The sequence below is a fragment of the Triturus cristatus genome, chromosome 10, assembly GCF_964204655.1.
Source record: "Triturus cristatus chromosome 10, aTriCri1.1, whole genome shotgun sequence".
NCBI classification, from domain to species: domain Eukaryota; kingdom Metazoa; phylum Chordata; class Amphibia; order Caudata; family Salamandridae; genus Triturus; species Triturus cristatus.
This window is the reverse complement of record NC_140593.1, coordinates 884,137,563-884,158,551: the sequence shown is the minus strand read 5'-3', so window position 1 is coordinate 884,158,551 and position 20,989 is coordinate 884,137,563. Positions and strand designations below refer to the sequence as shown.

At 43.9% G+C, this 20,989-nt stretch overlaps 1 protein-coding gene across 2 annotated transcripts in view; it reads right to left on the bottom strand.

Annotated features, from left to right (window-relative positions):
* The window catches only part of LOC146796173 (uncharacterized), a 244,237-nt gene that overhangs the window by 136,182 nt on the left and 87,066 nt on the right, over positions 1-20,989 (bottom strand). For both annotated transcript variants that reach the window (XM_085628575.1, XM_085628576.1), the window contains exon 2: positions 14,094-14,346. In XM_085628575.1, coding sequence (XP_085484701.1) covers positions 14,094-14,277 — 184 coding nt within the window. In that variant the 5' untranslated portion in view covers positions 14,278-14,346. The remainder of the gene's footprint in view (positions 1-14,093; positions 14,347-20,989) is intronic.

Here is a 20,989-nt window from a genome sequence, read left to right as displayed (position 1 = left end):
GCCCAGTCCTCATCCCCATCTTTGTCATCCTGTGGCTCAGGTGAGAAAGCTGGTGCTGGTGAGTTTAATTGTGAAATGAATAAGTTAGGATTAAGAGGTGAAGGAGAGGGAGGTATGTAAGGGGGAAGAGGGGTAAGAACCCATGTCTTTTTTCTTCAGGGGTATATGGTAGTTCTCTGGAAGATCCAGCTTCCGTTTTTTAGGAAGCGTTGCTAGAAGGTATCCAGTTTCAGGGTCGATATGTAATTGTTTCTGTTTTGGATCCAAAGGGTCCTGTGGAGGAAGTTCTTTGGATGGGGTGTCTTTGTCCTTTTGTTTTGTTACATAGTGTTTTTTACAGGGTTAGTCTATGAAGCTTTTAGAGGAGGGGTCTTTGACTGTGTGCTTCTTCGGCTCCGAGCCTTCCGGTGCAGAGTGTTTCGGCTCCGAAGGTTGGAGTTTTACCGGTTTCGGCTTCGAAGGTTTACCTTTATTCGGTTTTGGCTCCGAAGGTTTATCTTTATTGGGGTTCGGCTCCGAAGCTTTGGGTTTAGCCGGTGTCGGCTCCAAGGCTTTGGCTTTATGTGGTTTCGAATCCGAGTCTTTCGGAGCTGAAGATGTCGTCGTTGCTGGCAGCAAAGAGTGAGGCACATGCTTGGTATTGGGTTTCGGTGCCGAAGATGTGGGTTCGGCACCGGAATGGGGCCAGCTGGATCCCGAGTCAGAAGGCTTATCCCTATGTTTCATAGCCAGAGGGCGGGGCATTTGAAATGTGTTCACGGTGTCGACCTGGGCCTGAGGGCGAAGGTGATACCGGAGCCTTTGTTGTTTTTGTGGGTACTTGGGGCTCGTTACTCACTGTTGGTTGAGCCGGAGTGACGTCCAAGTCTTCTTCCATGTCGGAGTCATCGGCTTCATACACAGAGATTTATTCTTCTTGTTCAGCGACGGGCTGTTGGAATTCAGACTCTTCTCTGAAGATGTCTGGCACCGGGCTAGTGCCACGTAGCATCTCGTGACGTCGAGCCCTACTGTCACAAATGGTTTTCTTCGATCGAAATGATCGACAGGCCTCGCAGTTGATTTCTTCATGCTCCAGGGATAGGAAGAGGTTACAGGCCTCGTGCAGGTCCATGTATGGGAACTTAGCACCACACCCGGGGCATTTCTTAAATGGAGTGCGCTCCATGGACTGCTGGCGTGGTCGGCGCGGGTAGGCCTCATGGCCTGCGTCGAAGCTACCGATCGAAGTTCTTGCATTTTACGAAGCACGTCGAAAGGGAAGCTGCGTTTGAAAACAATACCGTTGAGTGGTCAGGACTGCGTGTCGAAAGGGTTCGAAGACAATACCGAACCGGAGCGCAGCACTACACATCTGAACCAGATGGCGGAAAAAAAACAATCTGGGGATGGATTCGATGTCCATGCGCACTATCACCATAAGGAGGAGTCACCTAACTCATGACTATAAACACCTCTTCGAAGAAAAACAAAGTGCAAACATCTGAGCCCAACACCAGATGACGATCTATGCTAACACATATGATCTACAGCTCATATGCCTCGAACATATTTAGATCTTGTTCCTATCAACTGGCACCATTAAAAGAATGTAAATTATCGGACTGCTAGTGTCAAAAAAAGTATGCCTTTTATTGCTTTTCTAATAAATTTAGAAAGATCACGTCATTAAGGTAAACAAACAGAAAAGGATTCAAAATCACAAGGGATATGTGGAAGAGATTACCAGAATTGGGTAACTAGGGAGAAGTATAAAAAAATCAGATTTAAGGTCTATGTGGCCAAAAATCTCTTAAATTGATGTTGTTAAGTTTCTGAGAAGATTCACAAAATGTTTAAGTGGATCCAACATAGGTTAAACAACTCGACCTTCTATAACCTTACTCGGCATTTCAAATGGGCCATATGACCACAACACCTAATTCTGCTTCTTTCGGTCTGTAATACCTGAAATCCATAATGCAGATTAAAAGAAGCAGAATAAAGTATCATACTCAAAGCATTCTGACAGTATTTTAATCCACATGGAGGGTACTGTCACCTCACCCAGAAGGGTCATCTGTTCCGCACTGTAAAGTGGCACATCTCTAGCACTGTTTTAGATAGGCATAGTGCTGGAAGCTGGGTTGGTGGACAAAATTACTAACTGCTGATTTTCACAATCATTCAAAAGGAGTAGGAATGTTCTTGTTACCAGCAGCCATTTCCACGAGGAATGAGGTCACGTGGTGGTGAGCAGGACCACAATCCAACAAAACTAGCCAACCCAGAAACAAAGAATCCAGATCAGTGCAGTCAACCACTAATCAAGCAAGCAATGTCATAATGCCCATTAGTTAAATTATCTACATGGTGACAGATATTATATAACAGAGAATTGGGTATTAGGGGCTATACACCCATCCTGCATCAACTGCACCATTGGTAGAGTGCTCTAGGCCTTCACACAGCAAAATGCATGATAATACCATTATGGCACGAGACTCTATGCATAATAGGTTGGCGTAATAAGTTAACAAAAAGGGACACACTTCTTTTTGGAAACTACGTTTTTTAAAATTGTTTTATAAAGTTACTCTAGTTCAATGCGTTATAGGGCTCATGTGCTTTGGACACAAATGGATATCCAAGTTGATGGAAGTGATTGATGTAAGTTTCTTGTGCATCTTTACGGCTATCAAAAATTTATACGAAATACATAAGAGCCAATTTTTCTGATATTTCCAATTAAAACAATGCTATTCTTCCCCATAACCGACCAATCTACCAGACCTTAGCCTATTAGAAGCTAAACTATTGATGGGGATAGGGGTGAAGCAAAATATATCCTCACTCTACCACTAATTAGTGATACATACCCCAGGGACTTTTGGAGCCCTCATGCAGACATGGGAAAGAGACGTAGGCAAACCCGCAGACGAAGAATAGCAGGGGGCTAAAATGGTCCCAAGAAAAAGAACAATTGTGTTTTAGTTCAGAACGATCCGGCTTAATTATTTGCACAGCACATACTTCACCCTGCAGAGGCTGTGGTGTTCTGGCCATGAGCACTTGCCCAAAAGGTTTAAGATGTGAAAATCAGATAGAGAATTTTCTTCTCACTACATGCCTATGTTCAAACATGAGACCCTTTTGGAAAGGGGTGCATCAATGATTGGATGGAAACTGAAAGAGGACCAGAAGATGCCCCTCTTGCACATACAATCAGACTTAGATTCCAACAGATATAAAATGGAGCTTCAGTGGGCTTGTCTGGTTATCACCAAAAGAGACATTGCTAAGATCTGGTGAAATGTTCCCACCCCCTCAATTTAGAGACTTGGAAGGTTCCAATGTATCAGTCCAGGGACAGCCCTAAAAAAGTATGGGAAGATTGGATTGGAGCTAGTTGGACTTAGTATTGCAGTATTTTTAGATACCCATATAAGATAAAGATAAAATAGTAGAGCAACACCAAATAGTGGGATAAAGGGTTATGGGGATGAGAGTTTATAATGTAGACACCACTTGTGATCAACAAGATAGATAACACCAGCTCAAAGCATTGGCTCTGACATTCAGAGTCCCCAAAAGGTGATTGGCTGTTAACCAAACCCCTTAACAGTGTGCTTCAGACCTTAGCATCAACCACTCTAGATACAGGAGTTGAGACTCTATTCCCCCTTGTTTGTTCACATACCACATTGCTGTAGTATTGTCCATTAACATATTGAAAAATCAACCTTGAATGGATGGGAGGAAGGCTTAAACGTCACCCAAATAGCCCACAGTACTAGCAGGATGATATGAATCACCTTCTCCTATGGACAGCAGAGCACCCTGATCTCCAGATCCTCCAAGTGAACACGCTTCCATAGAGTGGAGGCATCACTATCATGGCCAAGGTTGAAGGGGGACTGAAGGGCATGTCTCAGTGATGGTGCACCTCGTTCCGCCACCAGACCAAACCACCTGCAGCATCTCAGGAAACCACAATAGTGTCCGACAGATCTCCACCATGTTGGAACCATTGCCTGTGGAGGCACCACTTCAGAGCCCTCATATGTTAGCATGAATGCATGACCAGGATACAAGAAGCTGGCAGATCTACCAGGCACAAAACTGACAGGACTGGAACTCTTTTGCCTTCCATGAAGGATGGAACCATCTTCTGCATGTTATGGATCCTCTGAGGAAGAGGAAAAGCGCGAAAAAGGGTAGCGTCCTGAACCAACCCTATGAAATGAGATTTTGGTAGGGTTCTATGTGAGATTTGGGTCTGTTTATTAAAAATCCCAGGTTGAACATCAGAGTTGACGTTGACTGCAGATGGCGTGACAGCAAGTCAGATGATCGGTCAGTTCCAGTTTGGGTTTCTGTGGTTCACAATTTAGGAGTACAGATGGACTTTGACTTGTCTCTGGCTGTCCGTGTTAATAAACTCTCTAGCATCTAATTCTCATTAATGAGAACATTATGCAGAGTTTTGCCTCCGCTATCCAGGAACACAACAACTGTTTGCAGTGCCATTTAAGCCACCCAGACTATGGTAATGCCTTGTTTGTTGGGGCTTCTTCTTATGTACTGAATCGGCTGAACAGAATCCAGTCTTCGGCTATCAAGTTAGCTCTGGGCCTGCCATCATGACCATTCGTTTCTGCAGCTTTGGACTCTCTTTATTTGCTTTGGGTTCGGAAGCCATTCTTTTAAAATCTGCCTGCGTGGTACACAGGGCAAACTATCAGGTAGGGCCACGTTTAAGTAAAAAACAATTCCAGTATTATGTACTGTCAAGATTTTACCTTCTTCAGGTTTCAAGTTTTAATAATTCTGAAGCAGGGTGTGAGTTTTTTCTGTCCAGGGATCTCAGCTTTGGAATAGCCTCTCCCTTGTTATTTGGGCTACACCCAACTGCTTTGCTTTCAGGATATTATTTTTAAAACCTGCCTTTACACTAACTAATACTCCAACAACAATTACAGGTATCTTGGCCAGCACTAGATGCCTTTTAGTTTGCAGTGCGCTTTAGTCATCTTTTTTAATAAAAACAATAATAATGATAATAATGTGACATTATCGAGTCCCCCGCTTCCATCGACAACAAGACCTGAGCTAGGGTCAGAATCTTGGATTTCTCCTTCCCGAGATACAGTTTCAAGACCCTTATGTCTAAGATCAGATGCAGACTGCCATCCTTTTTGGAACAAGTAATCACTGTGAATAGCACCCTTGCCCAATATCCTGCTCGGGCACTAAGTCCACCACTCCTTTCAGAAGGAGCGCTGCCACCTTTTGCTGCAAGATAGAAAGGTGGACTTCGAACATTCAGGAGGGCTGAGAAGAAGGGAACTATGGCTTGTGTGAAGGATCGAGTAGACCCATTTTCCATTATCTTACCGTTACCCAATTGGAACTCGGTTGTGGCTGCGGATACATGGGAACCGGTCCCAGTATGGACGCACCTTGCTCAGAACGTTGGCATTGTTCACATTAATACATTTTGTGAAATCCCTTACTGTGACCTGTGGACCAAGTATTCATTTTCCACTTTATAAGTAAAATGACTTCCACCACCTACATGTTTGGACGATTTTCTCTTGGCAGTTCACTAATTTAGGACTGAGACTTTATAACATATTTCTGTGACTTGTTGGATTATCTACAGCTAACTGAACGTGAAAAAAGGTTCTTTCTCTATAATTCTTCTGGTTATTGCTGCTGTTCTATGGCTAGATTCTTAGCTAGCGCTAACAAAGTCATCTTAATGAAACACGTGTTGGCTGTATCGGCTGGGTCTAAAGTGACCAAGAAATAATATCAAGGTCTGATGTAAAGAAAGTTGTAAACTATTGGAATAACACAACAGCTTGCTATATTTGTCTTTATGTAGGAAAATACTGTTTTTGGCTGCTGTTACAGTTATTGTATTCTTCAATTGGCTCCACTTTAGCATATAGGGTGTAACAACACCTCTTTGTGGGTTACTGTAATTTTTAATTTTGTGTCAGAATAAAAACATTTTACATTTTTCTAATTACATGTGTAATATTTTTTGATTAACGCTGTTGTGTGCTCTAGACTGGTTAAGATTTGCTTTCAATTACCTGAAGGACCCAAAGTAACTGCCTTCCAGGCTGGTAGAAAGGAAGACTACCGGCCTCCCATAGGTCCCTAGTATGCTGCAAGAAGCAAACGAGACCTGCTTTCCGTATGTGGTGCCGAGAAGAAACAGGAGAGGAGGAAAGCTGGAGAGATTTACAGATCTCACCCCTGACGCTGCTTCTGTATTGTCTAACCAGAGTATTTGGAGGCGTTTGTGCCTTTATCTGGGTGAAATGGCATAGCTGACAGCTGAATGCTCTAGAGAAACATCGAAAGTAGCAAACTCGTGCTGAAGTTGAGGGTGCTGGTGGCCTAAGGAGGTAGCTATGGTGTTTCTCGCCTTAAACCACTGCAGATCTCAATCTGCCCTATCACTAAATAGCCGGGTGCCATCAAAAGGTATGTCCATGAGGGTGGCATGCACATCAGTGGAAACCCCTGATGTGTGAATCCAAGCATGACAGCGGACAACTAACTAGTGAGAACCCCATTGTGTGGCCCACTGACTCCGCAGTGTTATGAGCAGACTTAATGATGAGGCGCAAAGCATTCTGCCCGTCTTTGAGAGGACATCCAGTCTGGGATGCATCCTCAGGTGCCCAGTCTCAAAGGTAGAGTCTGGTGTTTGACAGTAACGAATGAGGCACATAGATTGATCAGTAGAAATGCAGCTTTTTCATTTCATCGAGAATTGCTCATCCCAGACCGATATCAGGGCAGATTAGATGCCTCTGCTTAAAAAGGTCTACGTATCCCCTTGTCCGGGGTTAATACATGGCAAACCATTTATAGTTGAAAAATCTATCAATATTTCATGATCCCATGACTAATACACTATCTTGGTCTCTCCAAGCTAAACAGTAGTGGGCCAAGGTTAGGTCTATTTCAATTTTAGAAGACATTCACAAAAAGAGACATCGCTGCTCTTCACAAACATTAATGTAACAAAGGTCTCAGCATATGCTTCATATGCTTAAGGTTATAGTACCTTAGCTGAAATTGATATGGTAGATTCTCACCTTTGGTCATTATACGTGGGGTTGAGAAGATGCATTCCAGTAACGGCCAATCGTTTAAAAATAGATCTGCCTGACTATGCACAAATAATCCCTTATTTCTATCATTGAGGAATGTGCTATGTACTATAATGAAAAGTATAGGATAAAGCTATTTAGATTCAAAGTTTAGATATTCTAAACATTAGACTCTTTCCTTGGAGGCACCTATCTAAAAAGCATGGAAGCACTTTGTTTGAATTATTAAACTAATATGAAACTTTTACTTAAGTCTCAACTTAATGTATGGACTTGGAGTATGATCTTTGCCATGCTTTAAATAATAAGAGATTGCTTTATATATGTCATTTTGTCATGCCTGGCCAATTGCAATTTTATATAAACGCTAATCTTGATCCAGTAGCTGGGTGGTTCTTTATGATTTTTAAATTGGGAAACAGACCATTTGTTATAGTGATTAACTTAAATCAACCCTGGGTACTAAGCACGTCGGTTGCTCTCTTTGTAACTGTCAAGTTCAGGGTCTAAACCAGGTTCATTTTTTTATCCGATGATTAATGTTTCAAAGCATTCATTAAGGATCAACTTTATAATCTCATAACAATCGGTTTACTTACTGATGTGCAAATAAATATTATACTGTCCTTATTCTGTCATTGTATTTTACAGTTTATCGTTTAAAGTTTTTAAAATGGATTAATCTTTGAAATATATTAATGGGTTAAATCTTTGTATATTGAGCATTTCTGTGGAAATATTACTTAATAAATAGAAATACAGTGGATGGTTCCCTTCTACGAAATAAGAAATCCGAGGGCAAATCAGCTTTTTTTTATCAACTTTCAAATAAATGGGTCATTGGAATTGAAGTCTTGTGGCTGGTTCTGATAGATAGAGGCTGTTTTTTTTTTTTTAGTAAGCAGGCCGACACAGGAGGAGAGCACAGTGGAAGATTCCGATAACTAATGTGTTGTTGAGGGTTTTTATTGATACGGAGGCAGCTGAAGTGGCGGTGCTCCCTGGACCGCAGAATTCTGAGAGGTTCCAATGTAGCTACTTGGTAGTATTTTGCATTGAAGATGCGTACGAATACATTTTGCGACCAATAAAGTATTTTCAGAACTTAAGATCGGTAATTCCTTAAAATGCAGAATCGCAGTGAGTTGAAATCTGACCTTCCTTGTGATTATTACTGGAGGTAGATCACAAATTGCTACTCACTGTGCCTGAAAGCCATCACAGGGATAGTTGCTCCTGAGGATCAGCAGATGACCATGTCTGTGATTGATTTGTCATAAAGCAATTTTTTTTAATGCAGTCAGTTTTCTTAAAGGAAACTGGAATGCATTTAAAAAGAAACATTTTCTTTTTTTGTTTGTCCAGGAGTTGGCAGATGGCCCATGTACCACTGCCTGTTCTTCAACAGACATCCCTTTTGCTAATGCATCATCACCTCCTTTGAGGTGTCGGTAAAATATCAATGCTTTGTGGCTGGGTTTCAGTCAGTAAACACTGATTAACAAGTTCCTTACTTTCAATAATTCTTGCTGGTGGATGATCTCTCTAGCCACCAATTCCTCACCTTGTGAATGCCCCCATCACCAGACTGGATCCAGAGATTTTTTTACAGCAATTCTCCAGTGCTCAATGTCAGGTCCATCCCACCCAAAATGTGACTTCAGGGCCACTACATAGCCGCCACCTCGGCATGCTGGCATCAGTTTCTTTCTTATTTCCGTCTGTGCAGTCGGTCACGGAACCTTAGTAAACAAACTGTGCTAGTGTGCAGATCTCCAAGTTTGAATCTTATTAGCATGAACCATAGGAGTCCACTCCACAGAACAGGGAGGGGGGCAAGTTGGTGAAGAATCGCGGTTAGATTAAGAAATCAGAAAGAGCTTTACCGAAGGTAAGCAACTTGTTATTCTGATGAATAATTCTAACAGCAGAAGCCTCACTTTGTGTGTATATATACCAAAGCAATGGCTCCACAGGTGGAAGGTCTGTGGAATGGCTCAGACCAGAAAATCCTGAAGGACATACAAGGCAAAGTGCCACTCATGCCAGATCTGGTTATCCAGGTAATAGTGCTTTGTGAATGCATGAATCAAAGCCCGCTTTGCAGCCTGGCAGAAAGCCAAGACTAGCGCACCGCATGCCAGTGGAGTGATAGCAGCCTTTGCTCTGGTGGAATGAGACCGTAGGCCTTCCAGACACTGTTTCCTGGACAATCTATAGCACACTAGAGGTGGTCCATTACTGCACAGCGTTTCCTTTCCTCGCCTCAGTGAACCCAAGAGATGATCGTCCATTAGATGGTCTTTACTGATAAAAAAGTGCAGGCCGCTCTTTGGGTCAAGGCAATGAAATCTATCTTCCTCCATGGATGTATGAGGAGTGGCTTAGCACTACCTAGTCTGGAAAGAAGGCCGTACAAGGTTGATGGACAGCAGAGAGTGCTTGCAGTTTACTCATGCGACGAGTGGACGTGATCAGTATGAGGGACACTGTCTTTAAGGTGAGCAATTGGAGAGGGCAGCTGAGCAATGGCTCGAATGGAGTGCACATCAGGAATGTGAGAACCAGACTGGGGTATCATTGGGGAATCACAGATTGTGTTGGTGGAAACAGGTGGGTCAGCCCTTTTAGAAAATGCATCAGAAAAGGTGCCTTGAACACAGATGGCTGAGGAGGTAGACTTCAAAAAGCAGATAAAGCCAACAAATAACCTTTAACTGTTGCCACAGCAAGGCCTTGCTGGGCAGGAGATAAGCAAAAAAATAGCACCTCAGACAAATGGGCTTGTAATGGCTGGATGTGTCGGAAAGAACACTAAACTGCAATTTTCTGCTAGAGTCCAACATAGATGGTTTTAAAAGAGGGATGGCAGGCTGTCAAAATAACATTCATTACTTTGGGAGGAAGATAAAAGGCTATCAACTGTAGTCACACTTTCTCCAAGCATGGAGGTGTAAGACTGTGGACTCAGGGGCAGGACCTTCCTGCTGCAGTGACAGGAGGTCATCCCGAAGAGGCAGTCAGATCGGAGGACAGATGCTCATGGCGTGGTTCTGGGCACCACACTCTACTGGCCCAATCCGGAGCCATTAGCATGACTTGGGCCTGGTCCTGATCTTCAGAACTTTGGACAGGAGGAATAGTATTGGGAATGTGTACAGGAGTCACGATCTCCAATCTAGGTGAAGAGTGACTCCAAGCAAGAAATTCTTGGGAACTCTAAAGCGCAGAGGTTTGGATACTTTGAGTTCTCAGTGATGGTGAATAGATCTGGCCTGAGTTCTGCCAATTGCTGGAAGACACCTTGTGACACCTACAACTACAGCTGCCATTCATTTATTCACTAGGCACCGCCAGCTGAGTTTATCGCTCTGGTGTTTAAAGATCCTGCTAGGTGTTGCATGGCCAGGGAGATGGCCTGACGACCCAGTCTGTTCCAGAAGAGTAGGGCCTCCTGTCACATGATTCACAATCCCACGTATCCTGCTTGTTACAATGCCACTTGGCAGTGGTGTTGTCTGTGACTACCTGTATCCGCCCCCCTTGATGGATGGGAGTAACATTATTATTATTATTATAAACAATCTTTATTCGGCAAAGCCCACAGCCATAGAAGATACATACATTAAAACAGTTTCATATTCATTAAGAAACATATTTCATCTTGGAGCAACTCAAAATAACACCACGATAAATGTCTACCTGTCTCAATTCATAAAAACACTTCTCAGTCTTGGGCATGTCTGGTTTTCCTAGACCTCACTATTGCTCTTAAAAAGTGAGTAACCACAAATAAAGTGTGTTCGTTCTGCAAAAGTTTCATCTGCAAAAAAGCAATCCGAGCTTGTCTAAAACCCATGTCTTTTAAATAGGATTTAAGATAAAGGCGCCTGGGATACATAAAATATTAACATAAAAAGACAAAATGTAAAATATCCTATGGAGACCTACTGTCGCAGCCACAGGCCCTCTATCCTAAGTTCGCGCTACGAAACCGGGTGGGGAGGCCACTAAATGATGAAACAGGTTAAATCTAAAATGGGTTATTAAAAAACGATCATAGGCGCTAGTTAAAATAGTGAGGTAATGCTCTAATCCCACTACAGATTTGACTAGAATGTGTGCTTTAACTTTTGGCTTAGTCAATTCCTTTCCCTCTCGCTCCGCACTTACTTTCTTTGAGAATAGATCATTTAATAATTTTTTATCCTCTTCCTTCACTGTTCTATAATTTGTAAACATATCTATTCTTCCTAGGCTATTGAGTGATTCTTACCCAGGGAATTTTAAGGGCATGATCCAGTGAGAGACAGTACAAAATTACAGCTTGATTAAAGGAGGCCTCCTCGTTGGACCAAATAGTCACCCAACAAAGCAGAGGTTTGACTGCGACTAAGTCGGACACATACCTCACCCCGACTTCTTCATGAACGGAGTAAGCTGGGGTGCCCTGAGGAACTTTTAACACCGTCTCAAATATTTATTGTGCATTGTCTGCAGTTCCACCACTGCTTTGTGCCCCCAGATCTCACTCCCATACACGGCCTTGGATATACAAATTGATTGATATCGTTTTAAAATCACCCCTGGGGACCATGTACCTAAATCTGTGTGCAAAATTTCCAATGGCTCCCATTGCTTTCTTTGAGTCCATCACCTTCCCATCTATCAGTGTGTTCCAGTTTAGTATCGAAAATGACCCCCGAGATATTTAAAAGCTGAGACTTTGGTTATACTATAAGAGCCTGCCTTATAGGTTTTTGTACTGTTCCGTCGACAGCCCACTTCCATCACAAATGACTTGGCATAATTAGGGGTCAAGTCCAGCGCATTCATAAAGGTGACAAACCCTTAGCTCAAGTCCTGCAATGCTCTTGGGGTGCGTGCTGTAAGCACCGCATCGTCTGCGTACAGCAGTACTGGGACCTGTCTAGTGCCTATTCTCGGGATATCAGCCTGCAATGATATCAATGCTGCTTTCAGCCCATTAATATTCAGAATGAATACAAAAGGGGCTAGAATACAGCCTTGAGGCACACCTATTGAACAGTTAAAACTATCTGTGAGATCCCCCTCTTGTGTAAAGTGTACCGCAGCTGAGGCAAAAAAAAGGCATTTATTATTGATCGCTCTACTCCTAATTTGTCTAACAGGGCCCATAATTTACTGCGGTTCACCCTATCAAATGTTGCAGTAAGATACATGAAACCTAAATAAATGGATCCTGTGTATTTTGCTGTCAGTAAATAGAGGTTCAAGCATTGGCACACTGTGGATTTACCTGCTCGAAAGCCGTATTGGACCTCCAAGATAATTTTATTTACTAGCCTATTTAGTATGACCCGTCCCATCACCTTAACGGTCGAGTCTATCAGTGATATGGGTCGGTAACAATTGGGGTTATCCGTGTCCCCCTTCTTATAAATAGGTACAATAGTGGCGGTAGACCAAGACTGGGGCATGTCAGTTAGCACTGTCGCAATCAGAACCCTGGTTTGAATTGGGGCCCACACCTCAATGTTCCTTCTAAACAGGTCAGGGGGGTTCCCGTCTGGGCCCAGAGCATTATTATTGGTCAGTCCCTCTATACCTGTTATCACCTCTTCTAACTGAAAATTAATATGGGAATCACATGGGAGGGGCACCCAGGTATTATTACAGTGAACTCCCTCCCCATAGTTGTGAACTGCCTGGAAGTAAATCTTCCACTGGTCCTGTGTAATATGATGGCATATGGTTGGTTTGTAAGGTTTTGAATAACAAGGTCTATTAATGACTTTCCAGAATAGGGAACTATCTTTAAGTGCACTACCCTCCAATAGTTCCTCCCAAGCCAGTTTTTGTAGTGTAGTCCTCCGGTTCTTTCATACTTTTTTATATTTAGTACGGCATCTGGCTACCCTGGGTCTATTGTGCTGAGTCTCTTTCAGAGCCATTTTAAGTTTCCTCAGTACCCGAGAACACTCCCTGCCAAACCACCTTGGGCTATCTGAGTGTACAACAACCACAGGTACAATTAAAAGGGCTCTCACTGCCTGTGCAATAGCATCAAACGATCTAAGCACCTCATCCTCTGATGGTGAAATATCCAGGCACTTGAGAATCTCCGGTTGTCTATCTTTAAAAAGGGATGAATAAAAAACGTTGCTATCCACCTGTGACCACCGCAGGCGCCTCCCCTGGTCAGTTGGCCTTAGTATACCTGCCGTTCTGCTACTTCTTTGACTAGACTAGAGGAGAAGGGATACGAAGAGTATCTTCCTATATAACAACTTTTTCATCCTTTGTGTAATCACAGAGATGTTCAGGACCAACCCATAGATTCAAACCGAAGGTTCTTACAGATTTTAATCGGAGTATACCCCTCACTCTACAATATTTTCTCCTGAATCCAGCAATGCAAGCAGAAATGTCGCTTTATTTGCGGGAAATTTGGCGTGGTCTACTGATCTACTTGGTCAAAACCACGTGTTAATTAACAAAAATCAATCTTTGTCAAAACAGGGCAAACTAGATGGACCTGGGACTACTTTTTCTTCAGGTACGCTAAAGTTAATCAGCCACTGCATGGTGCCACGAACACGCCCTTCACAGAGGCATCACAGCAACAGCAGTCGTCTAGTTCCACTTGGATATTTGCAGAGCACCACTCTAGAAGAGGTAACAAGCATTACTTCCTTGATATGTAAACCAGGATTGAAATAAGAGTAGGCCAAGCCCCTCTGTGAGCTAAACCCACCTCTACCCTCTGCTTTATGCTCACATTGCTTGAGGTGAATGGGCTAGTAAATAAACACTGCCATATTGCCATGCGTGCATGTTAATACTGAGAAACGTCTGACAGGAAAACTAGGAGGGGGAAAAAATAACAAAACTTAAAAGGTGCGTGCATAACAAAAAGAGAAGAAAAATAGAGGGGGGAATGATAGACTCATTAAATTCTATACATTTTCCCTTTACATCCCCTCCATAAATTACCTTCTTCGAGTTCAAAGGTCACGATAGCCACTCCAGCATATTCAGTAGGATAAAGTAATTCTAGCACTTCCCCTCCTCCGTTTCTAGGCCTCAGAAAATAGATTAGTAGCTTGTCATGCATCCGATCATCGGACATGATGCTTGGAACTTTGTGAACCTGGACCTTTCTGGAATCCCTCGTCATCCTGGAGAAAGGAAGGGAGCAACCTGGGCTGCCGTTACCTCACCACGCAGGTTCAAGCAAGTCAACAAACTGGAAAAAAAAGTAAAAGCAAGTAAAACCACCATACTCAAAATACACAGTGGCATCAATGCACCATGAAATGTATTGTTGATCAAGCATACAACATGCCCAAACATACCCAACCCTTGCATACAAAATGCATTTGAAATGGGTGAGCATCACTAAGTGGCGCAAAATGCACTGGGTATAGGAATTCTGAACCTTCATATATGAAGAACATCTATCATATGGTTTTATGATATCTGGAACAAAACTTTTTGCAATGTGAAAATAAACATGTGTGATATGGCTTGATACCGCAAACAAACTTTACAAAAGGATGAAATAAGGAAATATGGGGTAACAATAACAAACAACATACTGAAATGTTAACCTGAAATTTCTTTCATCATAAGAAAAGTGGCATTCTACAATAGGTGTTCTCAGTTACTCCAATACAAAATATGCAGGTTTACAGAGCATATATGAGGCGTAGTGTCGAGGTCTACCCGGTGAACCCATGGAAACACTGAAATCATAAATTACAAAGGGCCAGATGCATCGAGCATTTTTCTCTTCGCAAAAAATGCTTTTGCGATGCATCAGACCCAATTTTGCGATTTGGTAACCTGTTACCGAATCGCAAAATGGGTTTGGGATTCGCTATATGGAAGGGGCGTGTTTAGGGCATCCCTTCCAAATACCAAATCCTAACAGTATGCATGAATGTTTTGTGACCGTGAATGCGATCGCAAAACATTTGCATATTACTACCTACTTCAAGTAGGTGGTAAGACATTTGCAAACGGGAAGGGGTCCCCAAGGGACCTCTTCCCCCCCCCGTTTGTAAATTTTGTAAAAGCATTTTTAAGAGCAGGCAGTGGTCCCACGGACCACTGCCTGCTCTTAAAAAACTGAAACGAAAGCTTTTCATTTTTCATTTTGTAAAGCATCTCGTTTTTCTTTAAGGAAAACGGTCTGCTTTACAAAAAAAAATGACTGCTTTATTTAAAAGCAATCACAGACATGGTGGTCTGATGATCTCAGCAAGCCACAATCACTGTGATTTTTGCGATTCCTAGGGGATGCAAATTGCGACCTACCTCATTAATATTAATGAGGTAGGTAATTTGCGACCCCTTAGGAATCGCAGAAAGTGTACTGCACACTTTCATGCATGCCGTTTTGCGATTCCCTAATTGCGAATCGCAAACATTCGCAATTTGGAAATCGCAAAACAATGTTTTGATGCAACTGGCCCATAGTGACTAATCAAAAGAAAAGAACTCTAAAAATCAGGAGTGCTCCGTCATACACTAGTGGGTCATTGTAGTGTTGGCCTACCCCCTACTTGATCAGGTAAATGAGGGGATGGGAGCACGTATCTCCCCTCAAAAGACCCAATGTTTTACGGTAGGAATATGGTTGGATTTTACGGATTTTAGATGTACCCTCGCTTACTACGTGTAGATGGAAAAATACGCTTAAGCTTCGTAAAAGTCTGAATGCCACAGAATAGAGAAGAAGCTAATACTTCAGTAAAATCACACACACAAGGCAATAATTACAATATGTAGCACTTAAATACAGACCACTTGCTTCTCTTTGGCTTGAGTGACAGAGGCAGAGCCCTGCAGGGCCTTCAAGCCCACAAAATAGCGGAGTATGTCACTCATGTGGAGGAAAAACTTCACTGAGGACTAGACAGAAGTACAGTCTGCCTCCTTACTTCAGCACCGGAACGCAGAGCATGGCCATGTGGAATGAGACCACCGAAAGGTCCAATACGCTGGAGGTTCACATGGGAGGTTGAGAGCAGGCATGTGAAGGATAAGTCTAACAAGACAGAGGTAAAAAAGACTGTGCCTGGAGTTCAACCCCGATTACATCTTCATCTCAACCCCATGAACAAGTGTAATTTCTCCACCATTTATCCTGACCCGTGGCATGGCCTGCCTGTTCCAGATCCAGACCTTTCCTCCTCCACCTAGACAAAACACTCCCTGCTAACGTGATCATATTGGTATATGACAGAGATGCCAGGCATGAGACGCATTGCCAAAAACTGAATCGGATGGCAGAGCAACAAAACCTGAGGACACAGCTAAGAAATTATTATTAATTGTTGACATGTCTACCCCAAGTGCACAACAATGCACGCAACAGAAGCGGCTGGCAGGGCCACCAACAGGATTGGCACAACACTCCATTCTAACTCCGCAGCCAGATGTTTGTCCAAAATCACACAAGAGAAAATGGCAACTGACACTGTCCAATTCGATCACTGCCACTATATCAATGGCAACAGTCCATGTTAATATACCACTGAATAAATATATTTCACTTGATATATCCTCACTGGCACACATACTGATCATGTCACTGTCACCACTGCAAAGCCTGTCATTCAAGCCACTCGGCCACCTGCCACCACCTCTATTGCTGTTTGCATGCCTGCAGTCACGTGGACTGGCCACTCACAGCAAATGGATGGCAAACTTCATTCTGAATCAGAACTCGTCAATGCATGTCCTCTTCGGTACAATGTGTAGAAATACTCAGACAAAATAACTTTTGTTTGCAGAGAGGCAAATGAAAAAACATATTTCTGCAATTCATGGGATTGTTGTGTCAACAAGTTCAATATTTTCTATCTTAACACATCACACACACTCATGACATGCGCAACGTGGTTATCATGAACCTTGGGGTGAAGCAAAAAAATGTGTGCCTAACAGCTTCTCTACAATATGTAGATGACGCTATATCTACATATAGGGTATGTTGGGGATGACTGAGCACTATCTCCAAATATGCCACAATAGCACAGCCTGCGGACAGATGAGTGGCAAAGATGGCCAAACCTCAACTGTCAGCATGTTTGTGACATCAACACCAATGTTGTGCTGACAACTACATATCAATGCCAAAAGTGAACCTATCAACAAAAGTGCCATGGCTACTCAGAAGCTGAACGATGGGCCCATTGCGTCACTATCTAACACCTACAGCACAACTCAGGGATTGAAGGATATTTGACCAAAGAACTGAAAGTACTATCCTGGTGATGTGTCCCTCTTCACAGCGGCAGTTTTCCAACGGGTCAAAACACTACACTGAAGCCTTCAACCCACTCTAGAGGACCGTCTGCAAGCACTACCTCATCCCCCTGTCAGCCATAAGCCAGGTACGTACCAGATGACTCCAATGTACCACCAATTCCTCACTGCCACTTGTGTGTACATACAATGACCATGATTTTGTAATAATAAGCTAACTTCTAAGGCTATGTTCACATAAGAAGCACTCATGGCATTAACAGTTGTTAACACACCTTACTGTCTGATGCAGCAGAGTCCATTCTATGCTCCATGTACCCACAACACAAATGTAGCCCACATTCTGCCAATCGGTCATGTGAACGTCACTGTCATTATGCCTCACCAGCCTAATAGGAGTCGTAAGACTAATGTGAGTTGTTCCCTCTTCCACATAATTTGGGGACTTCAAATTTGTCTATTATGCTGTGCCTTCGAATAATAGTGGGTGGAGTGCAATTCCAATAGAGAACTCACATCTGACTTCAGGCTGGCATCTCAGCAGCCAACTTAATCGCAGAGGATGAAGAGACTGATGGCCCCACACACAATGACATCTACCATAACATCAACAAGTCTCCAGCCACAAGGATCAAGGCCATGGATGCCGTTCCCAGCTACACAGGAATTATTGTTCCCCACCAAATATCTTGTAGACACCCTAGTTGAGTACCCAGTTACTCCCTCCCACCTAGTCTTGTCTCCACAGCCACAGCAAATGCATAACCCAGGACAGCAATGGTTCTCTCTCTCTCAATGCTACTGCAGTCTCCATTTCGCAACATCCCAGTATTTAAGCACTCCACATGGTCAAGAAGGAGGCCAAGTGAAACGGTAATGCGTCGGTGATTGGCTTTGGAGTTTTCTGAACAGCTGAACTCCATGCCTTGTGGACTCAAGCACATGGAGGGGTCCATGAGCTCCATCAACAACCACCTGCAGGGGGACGTGGCTACGTCGTGCTGCGGAATGGCCGCCTTCTGAAGGGGCTCCGCAAACCAGGCTCCATTATCCTAGCAAATCATTGTTAATATTCGGAATCTGCCAAGGCTGACCAACACAACCTGCCGCTAAACTAAATCGCACCACCTGGCCAAGATTTGGTTGCCGGAGACTGAATCGGAGCCAAGCTACACAACCCGTCAAGCCGCGGCCTGGCTAGCAAGGTATCATGGCCGCAGAGCACCGTCGAAAAGCAAAACTGAATTAATGTGCTCCCAAAACCCCAGGCACCACCAACTCGACTGGCCGAAGCTCAGAGGGAGAAAGAGCTAAGTGTGCTGTATAGGATCCGACATCTAACATAAAAAAGGATCCCGTGACCTCTAATTCGGCAGAACGACGCACCGGACTTGTGGGCGGAGACGCCAGAGTATCCCCGGGCCGTGTTTCTGGGCCTGACTGCAGTGAGCTAAGTTGATCGCTGACTGCTGGTGTGCATCGAATCCCTGTGACTGTGGGACGCATCAGACGAGCTGGCCTGAGAGAGGAGTCCAGACACTGCAGTGAGGTGCGGTGAGTGTGGGCCGGGGGTTTGGGGTGGTGCGGGCCACGCACGCTCCTGCTGCACAGGCCTGGGCCCCATCTAATGTACTACACTGTAGGGGCTGCTCTGTGGTAGGCGGCGTAGTTAGGCCCGTGCTAGACCGCCGATGTGCTGCGGTGCTACACTGGACACCGAGGTGGGTGAGGGAGCTGAGTGGGCCTCTACCTCCCCTCGCATGCATCCTGCGCTCAAGTGAAGGGCGCTGGGCCAGATATGGGGATTACGTGTGCCGCTCGCTCCGGGCAGCTCTGACGTTGATTGGCACTTGGCACTAGATTCTTCCCACTGCCTTGCACTGTTGCAGGATCTACCCCCCATCGAGGCGCACGGTGCGTATTCTACCGCAACACAAGCTTGAGGCCCATGCTAAACCCTTCATGATAAACAGCTGATACAGTAAATAATGCAGTCTAAGACACGCAAATGTTGCTACCCTGTGTTGACCCCGCGTCATCTAAGCCTCCCATTGCGATCTTGTGTTTCTACAACTACCGTTCAAATGGGGGAAGACAGAGCCCAAACAGGCAAAGCTTCACTTTGAAAATAAACGCCTCACCTGGACAAATGACGCAGGCCCTGAGCTGGACGCGGCCCAGGGTTCCAAAGAACGCTTGGAACAACAGTAGGAAGACATCCGCACTATCTTGTTGGACGTGCGCTCCAGCATCAAAACAGTGGACAACAAGATAGTCTTGATATAGTCAAAAAACGTGTGGACGCTCACGGGAGACGACTTGACATTCTAGAAAACAGGTTATCGGATACCCAAGACTCTAATGCAGAATCCAGAACGCAAATCCTGAATATGGAAAAAGTACTGGCTGTGATAAAAGCTAAGAATGAAGATCTGGAGGCGCGCTCTCGTCGCAACAACCTACGTATTATTGGGCTGCTGAAATCAACTGCCATCCCAAAAATGGAACCATACTTAGAAGACCTACTGCGTGATTTTTTTCGAGCCGGCACTCTCACCAGTCATGATCATTGAGAGGGCGCATCGCACCTTATGCCCTAAGCCCCCGCCAGGAGCAACGCCGCTTTCAATAATCGCACGCCTTTTGAACAATAGGGACAGGGATGCCATTCTCACAGCAGCAAGGGTCAAGAGCCAGATAACTCATCAGGGAAACTCCCTTTCTTTTTTCCCTGACTACACACCTACTGTCCAAGCTGCACGGATGGAGTTCACGCCAGCGAAACGCATCCTACAAACTGCCTCCCTTTCATAAGGTATGCTATATCCAGCCAAGCTTAAAATCACATACGATTGAAAGTCGCAATTCTTCACAGACGCTAAATCAGCCCTTAAGTACGCCAAACACATAGGTGCAAGGAAATCGCCCCCGCATTCCTCACAACAAGCTGCCTCGGAACAGAACTTGGGTGACAATGATTGATAAGCCGATAAGTAGCTCTGTATTGTATTGCACAAGTTTGGTTATAATTGTGTTAATTACTACAATGCCATTAGTTATTTAGACTGTAACAGAATGCAGTTTACTTCTCATGGTTATATGATGGTGCAACCTTTTCCTTTGCCAGATTACGTATCACATGCCAAAGCCTGGTCACCCTGCCACATGGCAGGTTATAGCAGACGTCCCAAGCCCCACAGGGAGAACCCTGTGCTTTTGTTTTGTTCAACGGGTTCTTCAAGGGTGGGAGGGTGGACATAAGTCGCAATCTAATTGGGAGGTTAATGTGGGAGGGGGGAGCATAGTATACTCAGGCGCATGGTCCTTAACTACACAGTATATACTTGAAGAGAAAAGTCACTTGATTTCTCCTAAAGATTATTTTAGCTTCTATTTTTCCCTAAATGTAAAATGCGGAAAAACAGTATTTTTAATGATGTTCTATTGTGCCCTCATCTTACAGGTACACATATCATACACCTTATTTACTGAGAAATGACTGAGACCAAATTCCTCACTTGGAACGTCCGTGGGCTTAATGATTTTAAGAAAGCACGGCTGATACGCACATATCTAAGTAGGCACCGCATAGTTGTATGTTTCCTCCAAGAAAC